Source organism: Fukomys damarensis, unplaced genomic scaffold (assembly GCF_012274545.1).
Source record: "Fukomys damarensis isolate Sample0158 unplaced genomic scaffold, DMR_v1.0_HiC HiC_scaffold_38, whole genome shotgun sequence".
Taxonomy (NCBI): domain Eukaryota; kingdom Metazoa; phylum Chordata; class Mammalia; order Rodentia; family Bathyergidae; genus Fukomys; species Fukomys damarensis.
The window spans coordinates 25,499,937-25,516,024 of NW_022900950.1; the positions used below are offsets into that span (position 1 = coordinate 25,499,937).

The 16,088-nt window shown below is 34.5% G+C and overlaps 1 protein-coding gene across 8 annotated transcripts in view; it reads left to right on the top strand.

The window, feature by feature from the left end:
- The window catches only part of Ift88 (intraflagellar transport 88), a 141,551-nt gene that overhangs the window by 66,006 nt on the left and 59,457 nt on the right, over positions 1 to 16,088 (top strand). For 7 of the 8 annotated variants that reach the window (XM_010633791.2, XM_010633795.2, XM_010633792.2 and 4 more), the window contains 2 exons: positions 1,353 to 1,439; positions 11,952 to 12,051. In XM_010633791.2, coding sequence (XP_010632093.1) covers positions 1,353 to 1,439; positions 11,952 to 12,051 — 187 coding nt within the window. The remainder of the gene's footprint in view (positions 1 to 1,352; positions 1,440 to 11,951; positions 12,052 to 16,088) is intronic. The other variant, XM_033759938.1, reaches the window with a different exon arrangement.

Consider the following 16,088-nt stretch of genomic DNA (forward strand, 5'->3'; position numbering starts at 1 on the left):
TTGATATGGTTATAACTGATATATTTTGACTTATTCTTGTCATGTTGTTGTCCTTTTATTGACACTTTTGTTTTCTGAAAATTTTTATGATGAATGGATGTTGAGTTTTGCTGAGTGCTTTTTCTGCATCAATTGAATAGCATGGTAACATTGATGGTTATAACTGATATATTTTGACTTATTCTTGTCATGTTGTTGTCCTTTTATTGACACTTTTGTTTTCTGAAAATTTTTATGATGAATGGATGTTGAGTTTTGCTGAGTGCTTTTTCTGCATCAATTGATAATAGCATGGAACATTGGTCAACAATACAAAGGAATGAACTATTAATAATACAACAATTTGGAAAGATCTGAAGGCAATTGTAAAAAGTCATCCCTAAAAATTACATATATACATATACATATATATATATATATTTCCATTTACATAATAGTCTTAAAATCATAAAATTATAGAAATGGAGATCAGATTAGTAGTTTTCAGGAGAGGTTGTCAGGAAGGCAACATAAGGAAGTGAAGAAACAGTGGAAATATTCTGTGTGTTGACCGTATCGATGTCAGAATCCTAGTTGTGATACTGCACTGTAATTTTGCCAGATGTCACCATTGGAGAAACTAAATAAAGAGTACATTGGATTCCTGCTATTTTTTCAAATGCATCAAATCTACAGTTGTCTCAAAATAAAAAGTTCAATGAAAAGAAAATTACAGAAATAATGTCTATGCCATGGAAAGGTACTTTTCCATACTGATATGGCATAGTAAGATTGAAGAGTAGGTTATAAATAGGACATACATTCTAAGATCACTTCTGTGTATACAAATCCAAGAAAAATCTAAGGGAAAGATGAGAATTCTCACCCACTAGTATAAATTGGTATATCCACTTTAAATACAGATTGATATTTTGCAGTAATGGTGACAATGTGCATCTCATGTATATGTGCACACATATACATACCTGGATAATACAAAAGCAAGATGTTTTACTATTTAGCACATGTATTTCTTGGATGGCCACTTTTTTCATTCTTTCTCATGACTGCAGTATCAGTTCTGCTGTAAAGCCCCTGTCTTTCTTCTGTCTCTCTGTTTCTTTACTTTGTCAGAAGGAGCGGTGAGCAGAAAAAAAATGAACACTCTCGACTAGAAGGCAGTTATGTTGCTGATCATGTTTCCTAGTTACGGTTTTTGACCTGACTTGCAAACTTATTTCTTGTGGAGTTGTCCATTGTTTAATAAGTTTCTCTGCTATATTAGCTTTGACAGATAATATTTACACTTAAATTTTAATAAATTTAACATTTTATATCATATTTCTAAATAGAACTTGTTTCTTTAATATTAGGAAAGCCATGGCAGAAAAATACATCATGACAGCTGCAAAACTTATTGCTCCTGTGATTGAGACATCTTTTGCTGTAGGATATGACTGGTAAGAGAGAAATTTAGTAAAATTGTATGAATGTGGTATTTTCATAACTTATATTTTTACTGATTGAAGACTATTGTTACTAAGTGATTATGAATATTGACTTGCACTCATCAAGCAGAAAATATTATATATTATAAAAGTTCTAAGATTATTTTCTTATTCTTCATGTCATTTTGTAATTAGTTACTTAGGCAAGTGTGCTACCATTTGTTATGATTGCTTCAATTGTGTAAATTGCTTCCATTGTATAAATTCCAACTTGTGCCCTCATTTTTTAATCTGTCCTGTTTGGCAGTAATTCTAAACTTTCCATCTGATACTATACTTGATCTTAGCCAAAAGGCCAAGAAGTGTTAAAATTTTCCTTCTCACATCTGAAGAGGCTGCTGTTTCTTGATGTATAATGTATTTCCTAGAGAAGAATTGAGTTTTAGAGTCTGAAAATCTTAGGTAATTTGTTGAATAAACAAGAGTGGTTGAATATGTTTTCTTCTGTAGCGATTAAAATTGAGATGTAAAAGTACACTGACCTACAAAAATATAAATAAATAAAAAATAAAAGTTCACTGACCTAAAGACAGATACTTCAGATCAATGATGATTTTTCAGTTTTAATTTTTATTAGTACATGTTTATAGTACATAATGATCATATTCTTTGTGGGGAGTTGGTAACATTCATAAAATTTGTCTATTCTTTTTTAAGGTCAATAATTTTTAAATTTTGTATTCATTGGAATTGCCCTGGTTACTTGTTAAAAATATAGAATAGGGATTAGAGGTATGTACTTAGTGTGCACAGGAGGCTTTAAATTTGAACCCTAGTCCTGCAAAAAAAATTTTGGGGGGTTGCTTCTCTAGCAGTTTATTAGTTAACATTTGCAGCAGTGAATTTGTTGTAAAGATTAACCATAATGTTCTTTATAGTAAATTACCTTAGAGAGTAACTGCGGTTGTAATGATCTTTAACCTTGGTCTGGTTTCCCTTTTAACGAAGCAGACTGACTTCATTTACTTAAGAATGAGGGGAGAGCCAGGCAAGGAGGCACACACCTGTGATCTCAGCACCTGGGAGGCTGAGGCAGAAGGATTGCTGAGAGTTCAAGGCCAGCCTAAACTTCATACTGAGCCCCTGTCTCAAAAAATCAAAAGAAAAAAAATAAAGGGAAGAAAGCCAACTTAGTGAGACAAGTAATGTATACTATTTTAGAAAATACATCAAGAGTATAAAAGAACAGAGAGAGAAGAGATAAGCTCCCAGCACAGGGACTTACTTCTGGACCCACGATCACCATGTAGACGCTGGGCTCTTCTTGGTGCCATTCTGAAAACATGTCCACTAAACCCCCATTTTTACAATTTCTGTGGTTCATAACATTTCTTGATGATCCAATAATGCTATGATCTAAATGTTTGTATCTCCCTCAAATTCATATGTTGACATCCTAACCCCCAAAATGATAGTATTACAAGGGGTGTTGTCTCTGGGGGTCAATTAGCTAGGTCATGGGGGTAGAATCCTTTTGAATTTAATTAGTGCCCTTCTGAAGACACCCTGAAAAGCTGGCTAGCCCCTTCCACCATGTGAGGATACAACCAAAAGTATACCATTCTGTAAGCCAAGAAACAGATCCTTGCCAGATCTACTGGTAGTTTGGTTTTGGACTTCCCAGTCTTCAGAACTGTAAGAAATAAATTTCTGTTGTTTCTGAACTATCCACTTTTTAGTGTTTTTCTGTTGCACCCTGAATGGTATAGGATAGGTAGTATAAGTTCTCCATATTTATTCTTCAGAATTATCTTGACTATTCTTTTTTTTTTTTTTTTTTTTTTTTTGGTTTTTTGAGACAGGGTCTCACTGTGGAGTTGAGACTGATCTGGAACTCACTATGTAGCCCAGGCTGGTCTCGAACTCACAGAGATCCTCAGGCCTCAGCCTCCCGAGTGCTGGGATTACAGGCGTGCGCCACCACACCTGGCTTGTCTTGACTATTCTTAACCCTTGTCATGCCCATATAAATTTTAGAATCAATTGCCAATTTCCACCCAAAAACTGGGATTTCCAAAAATTATTAATAGACTTAGTTTGGGGAGAACAGTTGTAGGTTCACAGTGTAATTTGACAGAATGTACAGAGTTCCCACATAACCCTTAGCTTCCCTCACCATCAGCATACCACAGCATTATTTTAGCTTTCCTAAGGAGTGAACAGTGATAGCATTTTTTAAAAAGTTAATATTTATTAGTACATATTTACAATACATAATGATCACATTGTAGATGATTTGAACATGTACCTATATATCTTAATTCTTTTTTGTCCCTTTCCCCTCCCCTCCCAGTTTACAAAAGCTCTATTACCATTTTTTCCTTCAATTCTTTCTTTCCTTTTAAGTCCCTTTTCCCTTCACCCTACCCCATCTTTTATTCCCCTTCCCATTTGAACAAGTTCTTCCTATTTCCTAATATTTTTCCTCTATTTTACTCATTTATACTCTGGGTTTTCCATATAAGAGTAACAATTGCATTGTTTTTTGTTTTGTTTTGATTTTTTGAGACAGGGTTTCACTGCATAGTTGAGACTGCCCTGGAACTCACTATGTAGCCCAGGCTGGTCCCGAACTCACAGCGATCCTCTTGCCTCAGCCTCCTGAGTGCTGGGATTACAGGTGTGTGCCACCACGCCCAGCTAATTGCATTGTTTTTTAAATTTGGAATTTTCTAATGATTTTGAGTATTTTTTCATATCCTTATTAGTGACTGTATATCTTCTTTGACCTGTTCATATCTTTTGCCCGGTGTAAAATTTTTGTTTGGCTTATTATTTGGTTTTTGGAGTTCTTTACATATTTTGAACAACAGTCCTTTGTTTTATAACCATTTTTTCCCTCCCTGTGGCTTATCTCCTCATTCTCTTGAGTTAGTGGAAAACTAATTGAGAACTCACTGGTATCAGTAGATCAGAGCAGGGAGAACTGACATTTTTACAATGCTGAGTGTTCTGATGTGTGAATGTGGCATATCCCTTCATTTATTTAGGTCTTCCTATTTTCTTTCAATAATATATTGAAGTTTTAAGTCCAGAAATCTGCATATATCTTGTTATATTTGTTCCTGTTTGATTTTTTGATGGTATTATATATAAATATTACATTTTTTAGATTGACTTTTCTACTTATGTTTTATTCATATATAGATGTGTAATTGAGTTTTATATATTTTACCCAGTGACCTTAATAAATTAACTTAATTTGAATAATTATTTTTAAGTAATTTTGGAGTATCTACATACACATTTGTGCCATCTGCCAGTAATCACAGTTTTATTTTCTTCCATCTGCTCTCTATGCTTCTTTTTATTTGTTTATTCTCTTGCTCTGGTGCACTGCCTAGGACATCTAGTTTAGTGCTGAAAAGAAGGATCTGATTATAAGGCTCCCTATGTCACTCTACTGGTTTTGTCTTTCTGTAGGATGATGGGAAGCTATGTGAGGAAAATTAATCATGGTTTATCGAGGCAGTCATAGTAGTTAAGACTCAAGTTGTCTACAGTCACATCAAACTGAATCTATATAATATGCAAGAGTTTGTTTTTGGATTCCCTTTTAATCTGTGTGTTGATTTACTATAACTTTGTGATACGTTTTAATCTACTACATGTAAGTGTGTAGTTACTATGTAAGTCCTTCAGCTTTGCTGTTCTTTTCAAAATTGTTTTTGTCTATTCTTAGTGCTTTGAAATTCCATGTGAATTTTGGGATAGGTTTTTCTACGTCTGCAAAAAAATGTCATTGGAATTATGATAGGGATTGCTGTGAGTCTGAAAATTGCTTTAAGTGGTATTAATACCTTCACATTACAGTCTTCTAGTCCATGAATGTGGAGTGTGTTTCCATTTATTTATGTTTTCTTTCAGCAGTGCTTTGTAAAGTTCACTATATAAGTCTTACCTCTTCCTAGGTTATGTTTATTCCTAAGTGTTCAAGTATATAATTGTGTTTTTAGTAGCCTTTTCTGATTGTCCATTGTTGGCGTGTACAAATACAACTGAATATTGTGCATTGACCTTGTATTTTATTGTTGGTTGACTTCCAAGAAGTTGGGCATTTTCTACTACATTTTTCTTGTTGATTTCTACTCTATTTTCACAGTGATCAGGAAATTTATACTGAATGAGTTCAACTCCTTGAAATTGGTTGAGGTTTGGTACATGATGTAAATGTACCTGAAAAGAGCACTTGTTCTGTTATTGTTGGGATTAATGTCCTAAGTAAGATCATGTTTCTTACTGTTTTCTTCAGATCTTCGTATGCTTATTGATTTTTATTTGCTTACTCTTCCAACTGTTGAAGGAAATGAGTTAATGTTTTTTACTATGGTTATAGAATTTTACATTTCTTCTTTTACATTTATTAATTTTTGCTTTTTATATTTTGAAGCTATGTTATTACACATGTACAGGTTCAAAATAGGTGTATTTTGATTAAGCCTTTTATCAGTAAGAAATATCCTTTATTATTTCTAGTGATATCTTTTTAAAGTTTGCCAAGTCTGCTTTGTTTTGATATTGTGATATGTCATCTTTTTTTCACTTTTTCATCTTTCTATGTTCTTAAGGTACATCTCTTATAAGAAACACATAGAGTTGCTTTGTCTCTTTAAATGTATTCTAAAAATCTGTTTGTCTTAGTCATTTTCCTGGTCATTAGGACAAAATACCCAACACTTGCAACTTAAAGGAGAGGTTTATTTTGGCTTATGTTTCATTAGTCTCAGTCCTTGTGTGGTTGGTTGGCTGCAAGGCAAGATGGCATACACAGAGCTATGGCAGAGGAATAGCTGCTAAAGTCACAGCATTTAGGAAACAGAGAGAGAGAGAGAGAGTGAAGGAGGGAGCTGAGGATGGAGATTAAACCCTTCCAGGCCACATCCCCAGTCACTGTCTCCTCTGACCAGACCCCACAGCAAGTCAGCTATAAGCCCCCATAATCCAATCACCTCCTAAAAGGTTCATGAGGCTCTTAGGGAACAGCTAGATATGAGCCATGACGCAGTGTTTTGAAGGAGATATTTATCTCATTTACATTTAAAGTACTTATCTTTTTAGCTTTCTATGTCCTGTCTTACTTTTTTTTTCAATTTGCCTCTTGTATTTTTTGTTTCTCTCCTTTTCTGCCTTTTGTTAAGTGTTTTTAATTATTCCAGTAATATTTTGTTTTCCCCCTTCACTGTACATTTGTTTACTGTTTTAAAGTCATTACCATACACTGTTTTAATGTGTATTAGACTGAAATATGTCACTCTGCATCCATGACATACTACTATATAGTATAAATAATTATTTTAATTATTTCATTGAAGGTAGAACTTTAGGATACCTTAATTGCATTTCCTTCAACTTCATATCTTTTGTATTATTTTTGTCAGGCATCTTAAATTGTAAAGTATTTTTAATTCAACAAAGCATACTGTATACCATACTTTTTATTTTCTGGTAGGAGTTTCTCAAATGACGTTGAATGGTCTTTTTCTTTATAGTTTATTACTTTAATGATTTGAACACCAACAACCACAACAAAAACAAATATTGTTTTCTTTAGGTTAGTGGTAGAGTAAAATTTTTAAAAAACTATTTGCCTTCAAAAAGGTTAAAGTTGAGCTAAATAGACAATTATATTAGCAATGGCAAAGCAGTTTAAGTGCTGTGTTGTGATAACATAGCAAGTTATGCTTTACAAGGTGTTCTGAGATTGCTTACTAGGAGTACCTGCTGTAGACTGCTCTCATAGAGGGCTCCCAAAATAAATGATGTTATTGAATGATGACTGAGGATAAAACAGGAGAATGGAGTGTACTCTAAGTAGAAGGTAGAATGTCCTTAAAGGTCCAGATGTTCACAGCCCTTCTCATGTATGTGTTTCTCAAAATAATGAAGCACTGAGATTCTAAGTTATCTTATGCGTAAAGAACAGTAGGAACCAGGTACTACCTTAGGAAAACCAAGCAAAGGTGACTGAAGTAATTTTCTGTAAGGTTTAATTCCTTCATAGAACACCAAGTGAGAAAAGTAGAAGAGTTGCTTTTGAGACATTTGATTTGTTGATGGTTCTGTTCTTATTGAAACAATCGACTTCCTATTATACCATCCTCCTTTTGTTGTTTTCTGTCGGCTACTTCTCCTCAGAATGATTCATCTATTCTTCCTCCTCTAGCCACCTAGAAGCATTCTGTTCCCTTCCCCTCAGCCTTCTCTTTTTTTCATTCTTCTCTGCTTACCCCAGATAACCTTGTCTATAACTGTTGCATAATAAATACTGTAGATATTTGGTCTCTGCCCCTAGTTCCTGATTTAAAGCTTCTAAAAATGTTGTAACTTCCAGAGTGATATATTGGAGTGATAGGAATATCTTTTATATTACTTGGTCTTAGTTTCTGATATAAGAGTTCCTAAAACCCTTGAAATCTCTGTCTTTTTATATGTTAAAGAGAGGAGTAGTAGCTGAAAACTCACATAGCCTCTGGATGAGGGATAGTTGCCAGAGGAACCAACCTTGTAGTTAGAGATTAGAGGGATTGGAGATTAAAGACGGGTGATTTAATCAATTAAGTCGATATAATGAAATCTCCATTAAAACCTGTAACTCATGGGGTTCCAGGTTGATGATTTGTTCTGGGAGGATGGCAAACCTCAAACTCCTCCAGATAGAAGCTTCTGAGCTGAGGACCCTTCCAGACCTTGCCCGGTGTATCTCTTCATCTCTCTCTTTTAATTTATATTCCTTTTAATAGTCTTTGAAATAAACTGAGAATAATAGAATTCTGTGAGCCACTAAAATAAATCACTGAACCTGAGTGGGGTTTTGGGGACCTGCAGTTTGTAACAGAGTCAGAAGTAGAGTAACCTGGGACCCACTACTTTCAACTGGTGTCTGAAGTGAAGGGCAGCCTTATGGAACTGAGCTCTTAACTGTATTTCGTTACATTAGTTCCAGAACTGGGTTAAATTATAGGACATCCAGGTGATATTCTCAGAGCACTGGAGAACTGCTTGGTGCAGGACAAAAACTTCACACATTTGCTGTCAGAAATAGTTTGAGACCAATCTCTCTGTCTTTATATGTTACTGAATCCTAAATGTTTATTTTAGAGTTCTGTATTTTATAGAAGTCTTATATCTAACTGACAATTAGGTCTGTCTTCCTGTATGTAAATCAGCATTTCAACTCTAAGAATACTTCTTCCTTACCTGATGCATGCATGTCCTCCTGTATTCTCTACCTGAGGTGAGTGGTGTCACTCTTTAGCCAGTTGGCTAATCCAGATGTCTACACTATCACTTTAGACTTCTCTATGTCCTCTACCTCACCTCTACATCTGATCAGCAGCTCTGATCATAAGTTTCTCTCTGATCTCAGTTTCTCATAAACTCTGACTCCTTAGTAGTTCTCAAAATGGCTTCCTACTCTCTCTACCCACTGTATTGATTTAAACTTTTGTTCTTTTTCAGCTGGGTTAGGACCTAGCTGTGTGTCTTGTTTTGTATTTCCTAACTGATCTCACGGGCTACTGTCAAAATGATTTTTCTAAACAGAATTTGTACCATCACTTATATGCTTACAATCCTTAGTGGTTCCCTCAGACTTTGAGGGTAACTCTTTCTCTTACCATAAAGGTACCATACCTTCCATAAAGGCTCTGTGTGATGTGAGCTTCTGCCTACTTCTCAAACCTTTCTTTCTACTTCATGAGTATCCTTTACTCCCATATGATGTTTGGGCCTGTTTCTTAAATGTTTCCAGCTTTCCTGATCTTCCATAACTTTAGAGTTGTTATTCCTTTTGCCTGAAATGCCTTTCCTTCCCCTGTTCTCAAATCAATTCATGCTTATCCTTCAAACTGAGTTCAGATATCTTTGGAATACCCTTTTGCAACCTGATGTAGAGTCTCACCCTTGTGCTCTTGGGTTCCTTTATAACAGTTCTAACATAGAACTTACTTTACTGGTCTGCTTTCTCCACAAGGACAGGAAAATATTTTATGCATCCTTACAGCCCCTATGCCAAACATCATGTCTGACATATATATTCAGTAATGCATCCCTGAACACATCCCTGTGGTTTCCAAAAGCTATTCTCCCAGAGTCCTAGGAACTTCCTCATCAGTGTTTTTAGTATTGGAGTAGAGATTGGAACAAAGGATCGTTCATATAGTTACAGAGCAGACAGGATAACTAGTCCTCTCCCTCTTTAAACAGAGGGGCTCCTTTGTATATCAGGTTTTCAAGAAAAGATTCTGTCTGGAAAAAAGAGCGAGAGAATAGATTCATTCATAGGAAAATGGATACATATTGAAGATATACTCCTAAGTGAAATAAATAAGTCCCACATGTGTAAATACCGAATAGTTTCCCTGGTGTGAATATTCTGCAACAATGCATAAGATTCTAATAAGATTACTGACATTTAGAAATGGAAGGAAAGGAGCTAAAGGTGTAGGGAAGGTGTGATACGTAGGGGAAGAACAAAAAGGGAAAAGAAAAAAATGTGAGAGAATGAAAAGATGAAAATAAAGTGTTTGTAGATGGGGAGGGGAGGAGGGGGTGAAGGGAGGGCAGAGGTAAGGGGAAAAAAATGAGAATCAAGACTTGCCATGTAAAGGTACATGATCCCAACAATGAATGTAACTGTACTGTATCCCTAAATGTACCAATAAACTCAATTAAAAAAAAAAGTGATTCTTTGCATTAAGTATTTTGAATTTATGATTTAGGCTAGTAAACCAGACTTCCAGTAAGAAATAGTAGTTTACCTTGCTTAATGAAACTGGTCATGAAATAATCCATGCCGTTCTTATGTGCAGCGCCCTGTGATATTTTTCCTATTCTGTTTTTTTAAATCAATAGTAAAAATTATATATATTTATGGCATAAAACATGATGCTTTGCTATAAATACATTGTGAAATGATTATTAGTAAACATATGCATTACCTCACATACTTATTTCTTTGTGACAAGAACCCTTAAGATCTACTTGCAAATATACAGTACTGTATGTTATTAAATGTAGTCACTATAATTTCTAGTAGTTCTCTTGAACTTATTTTTCTTTCTAACTAAAATTGTATGTTATTTAATCACTGTCACTCTAATCTTCCCATGCCTCATTTATTCTGTTTCTAAAATAAGGGTCATAACCCATTAAATTAGTTTCAGAACCTCAATTTGAAAAAATTAGTCTTGGGGCAATAGGTTTTGGTCTCAGCAAAAATTGGGCACAGAGTCTTCTATTCTATCTGTATATCACAGATTTTTTATGCCTTCCCACTAAAAAATAAAGATGATCTTACTTTTCAGGGTTTCTATGAATTCTTGTAAAGGAATTAACACAGTGCCTAATGCATAGTAAATAGTAAATGTTCTGTGCTTTGGATAACATATAATAGTCTATTCAAGGTAAAACATAAATTAAATATATTCTAAAGTTTATAAGATTTTTCTTTTCATGAGAGTGTGAGAGTAAAAAAACTACAGAAACAATTTCACCTCCTATAAATTGAAATCATTTTGACAGTTAATTTTTAAAAGAGAGTGTAGCTATCAATCCAGTTTTTATTAAAATGCCATAAGTAATTAAAAATGGCATGATGTCTCAGTGATACATGCATGCCTGTGTTTATAGCAGCACAATGCATGATAGCTAAATGTTTGAAGCAACCCATATGTCCATCAACAGATGAATGGATAAAGAAAATGTATTTACACATGAGAGTACTACTATTCCATGAAAAGGCTAAACTTGAGTCAGTGAAGGAAAATGAATGCACCTTGAGATCATAATGTTAAGTAAATCAGACACACAAATTTAAATATTACACGATTTCTCTTATAGGAGAGACCTAAATTATAAGTAAGGATCAAAATAAAAAATAGATAATAGGAAGTAGAAAGATAAATCTTTCTCAAATGAGAAGGGGATCAAGACATGCAGAGCAGGGGAAGGGAAGGAAAAGGGGTGAAAAATGGAATTAAGGTGTGTTACATACGTGTACTAACTCCACATAAGAAATGAAAACATTATGTACTGCTATCACACTAACAAAAAAAAATGAAACTAAATTTTAAAATATTAAAAAAAATTAGAGTTAGAGATAGAGAAATAAGAATTTTTTTTTTGGGGGGGGACCAGGGATTGAACTCAGGTCCTTGTGAGAAATAAGAATTGAATAAGATAATTAGTTTAGATCTGAACACTTTAGTAACTTAACTCCTATATTAGAGGAAATCAAATGGTCACCCTTACAGAGCACTGGACACTTTACAAACTCTTTGGGGCTGGGAGTGTAGCTCACTGGTAGAGCACTTGGCTAACACGTGCACAGCCCTGTGTTATATCCCAACACCAAAACAAAACAAAAAAATCCTAAAGCCTAAGGTCACTGTTAAGAAAACTAACAGCATAAATATACTGAAAAATGAAACCAGGTGACTTGTTAATGCTTTCCCTTTTTTATAGGTGTGTGGAGGTTGTGAAAGCTTCTCAGTATGTGGAGCTAGCCAATGATCTGGAGATAAACAAAGCAATTACATACTTGAGACAAAAAGACTTTAACCAAGTAAGTTTGAAAACCAATTCTCAATGGCATTTCATATGTTAATTGGTCAAAGCAATGCACACAGGAACCTTCTTTCTAGAATAATGTTACCTGCGATAATTCTAAAGTGAAGTAAGAATTAGTATTTCTGTCAACAAGATTTTCATTAATATTTTTACCCATTTGTCTATTTCTTAAAATGTAAATACTTACTTTATATGGCTGCTAAATTACTATACCATATTCTACTCCAGAGATGAACTTTTCCTTAGAAGTTTTCAAGCTGCTCCCTGTTTTTACAGTAGAAGTGAAATAAACGAGTCTTTATAATCTTGCTAAAATGATCTTTGGATCAAAAAATAATTTTGCCAGATGTGACAGTGCATGCTTGTAATCCCAGCAGTTGAGAGGCTGAGGCTTGAGACTTAAAGGACAGTCTGAACTACATAGCAAAACCTTCTCTCAAAAGCTGCTCCAAACAAATCTTTATGAGTTAGACTATTATAGATTATGAAATACAGAAACTCATGTTTACCAGTTTTCTCTTGACATTTTATTTCCAAATGGTCTTTCTAGAAAGAATGCAGTGCTATATCATATGTTTAAACCATGTGCATCAAGGGATAAACTCTGATTTTTTTTCAGTCACACAGATCAGATTCATTTAACACAGATCTTATGTTTGCTGCTTTCCTGTCTGCTTTTGTTCCATTTGAATGTTTGACTTTTTTTTTGTCAGCTTTAATTGAGTTTATTGGTACATTTTAGGGATACAGTACAGTTACATTCATTGTGGGGATCTTGTACCTCTACATGACAAGTCTTGATTCTCATTTTTTCCCCTTACCCCTGCCCTCCCTTCACCCCCTCCTCCCCTCCCCATCTACAAACACTTTATTTTCATCTTTTCATTATCTCACATTTTTTTTCTTTTCCCTTATTACCCTTCCCGTACCCATCCCACCTTCCCTACACTTTTAGCTCCTTTCTTCCCATTTCTAAATGTCAGTAATCTTATTAGGATCTTATGACTTTTTAATAATAATTTACCATTATTTTTAAATGTCATTCTGCTTTTTCTTTAGAATTACTGCTTTCACTTTGTTTCTTTTATTTGTATAGTGTAAGTGTGATGAAGTACACATAATATGAATTGAAGTGACATATCTCATTATGATCATTTGATGACAACTATCTTATTATTCAGAGTAAAAGAGAATTTATGTATTCTATAAGGATATCCTTTTAGAAGTAGTCCTTAAGGACTTCTCCTTTTTAAGAAAACATGCTGAAACTGCAGAATATAGTTCTTTCGAATAGTTATATTTTTAGCCATTTTTGCAATAGAGAAAATAATCACCAAAAGCCAACAGTGAGTGGAATAAAGTTGCTGGTTGGAGCCAGGGAGAGTGGCTTGGCTGCAGACAGAGCCACAGGGCATTACCTTAGCAAGAAAACCTAAATAGATGTAGTGGTGGAGTAACAGGGAGTCTAATAATGTTCATTTTCATTATTTGTCTTGACATTTACAATTAATTATAACTAAATTTAATTTTGACCCTTAGTATACTTTTTATTAGTTTGATTTACAAATTTATAATATCTTACTTTTAAAAAATAAATATTATATAGGTATTCATTGACATATAAAGAACAGTTTTGAAAGCAGTTGTTTCAGAACAGAAGCTCCACTCCGAAAAATACCTGGCAGTGTTCCTTTTATTAGAATAATTATATAGCCTTTTAGAATATTTCAAAGTTTAGAAAGAAAATAGTAAATATATTTTTACTCTGTTAAATGTTTCTAAATGAATGTTTTAAGTCCTAAATATCTTCATCAATTCTTAGAAGAAATAGGTTATTATTGTATTGCTTTATATATATTATATGTATTCATAGTAACCATTTGGGAGAAAATAGTTTATGTTTTAAATGTAACCTTAAACTATTGTTAATGAGCTACAAACACTGTAGTAAATATAAAAAATTAATTTAACACATTTCCTTGACTATAATATGAACGGCTTCTTCTAATAGGAATGATACACTTCACTATAGTATTCTTTTTTAAAAATTATTGTTGCTTGTTAGTTTTTTGGTTTTTTTTGTAGTATAGATATTATCAGTTCTAGAGAGCTGCTTTCTCTTCCTGTGCAATTCACATCAGAGTTTAATTTCATATATCAGTTATACCTATTCATATGTCTTATATTTTGAACATATCCATTTATTATGACAAAATCTAAAAATGACGATGAAAACATCCCAATTCTGATTCAGAATGAAATGCAGCTTATATAACTCACACATTGAAAATAGCAGTGGCGTCCACATTAATAGCTGTGCAGGTTATATAAAGAACCCATGAGATGGTTTTTACAATATGAGCAGTAATAGCAACAGTAATTTTTTGGTTAAGTTTTAGGATCATGGAAGTTTTGTAAGATCTCTCCAAGAAAATAAGTGAGAAATTAAGTCTGAGAAGTGACTTCCAGTGTTTCTGTTCCAGTTTATTTTGTGGCACTATAAACTACTGGCCTTGAAACTTCCAGCATTTTTCTTTCAAGTCATCAGAACCCCTAAAAATGTGTAACAGTTTACTCGCAGTGTCACTATATTGGTCAGTTTTCCCATTTCTGAGACAACATGCCTGACATACACAGGTTAAAGGAGGAAATGGTTTATTTGGCTCAAGGTATCAGAGGTTTCAGTCCATGGTCATCTGACTCCAAGGCAGGAGCATCATTGCTGAAGGGTGTGATGCAGCAAAGCACTCACTTCATGGCCACTGGAGAAGCTCCAGTGAGAGATGCCCCCTCCAGAGACATGTCCCCATGACTCTCTTCCTCCAGCTGTACCCTACCTCCTTAAGTACACTGAGCTCTGAACACCAGTGGTTTAATCCTCTGATGAGGGTAGTGCTACTGTGATCCAGGCACCTTTCTAGAAATCTCTTAAATCCAATCAGGTTGAAAATTAACTGGCATAGTAATTAAGATATAGAGAATCTAGGATTTTTAAATACACCTTTCAAAAAACTTGAGTCAGTATGATCACTGGTACTTCATTTGAATGACTTCATTTGAGTCACAGATTGTACTCAGCACACATCTCAGAATTTCAGATGTTTGTAGTAGCTGTAGATGAAGAGTATTGTAAAAGCTAAAGCAAGGTTATTGCTGGACATAGCTGCTCTCTAGGAACAGGAGGTACCCAGAGGCTGAGTATTTGCTATTTGGTAAATTTACTTTGAAAGAAGGGAGGCAGTGGTGGGGATGTGAGAAGAAAAGAACCCTTCACTGTTGGTAGGAGAGCAGACTGGTGCAACCACTGTGGTGATCAAAATGGAGATACCTCAAAAGACTAGAATTAGAGGTCCCATTTGACCAAGCTATTCCCCTGCTGGGTATCTTCCCAAAATAATTGAAAAAAATCATACCACAGGGATATATGTGCACCCATGTTTATAGCAGCACAGTTTGTAATAGCTAAAACTTGGAAGCAGCTCAGTTGCCCATCAACTGGAGATTGGATAAAGAAAATGTGTTTTTTAAAATAAAATGGAGTACTACTCAGCCATAAAGAATGAGAACTTCTGAAAACTACAGCACTCTGAAAAAAGAAATTGAAGAGGATATAAAAAAATGGAAAGATATCCCCTGCTCCTGGGCAGAAAGAATCAACATAGTGAAAATGGCCATACTACCAAAACTGCTATATACATTCAATGCATTGCCAATTGAAATTCCAACACTATATTTCACAGAACTAGAAAAAAAAATCCAAAACTTCATCTGCAACCATAAGAGACCTAGAATAGCAAAAGCCATTTTAGGCAACAGACACATGGCACCAGGTGTAACAATTCCCAATTTGAAACTATACTACAAAGCCACTGTGATAAAAACAGTATGGTGCTGGCAAAGAAATAGGCCTGAGGATCAGTGGAACAGAATGGAAGACACAAAACCAAATGCAGATGTACTCAGCTACCTCATCTTCGACAAAGGAGCTCACCATCCTCAGTGGAGGAAAGATAGCCTCTTTAATAAATGGTG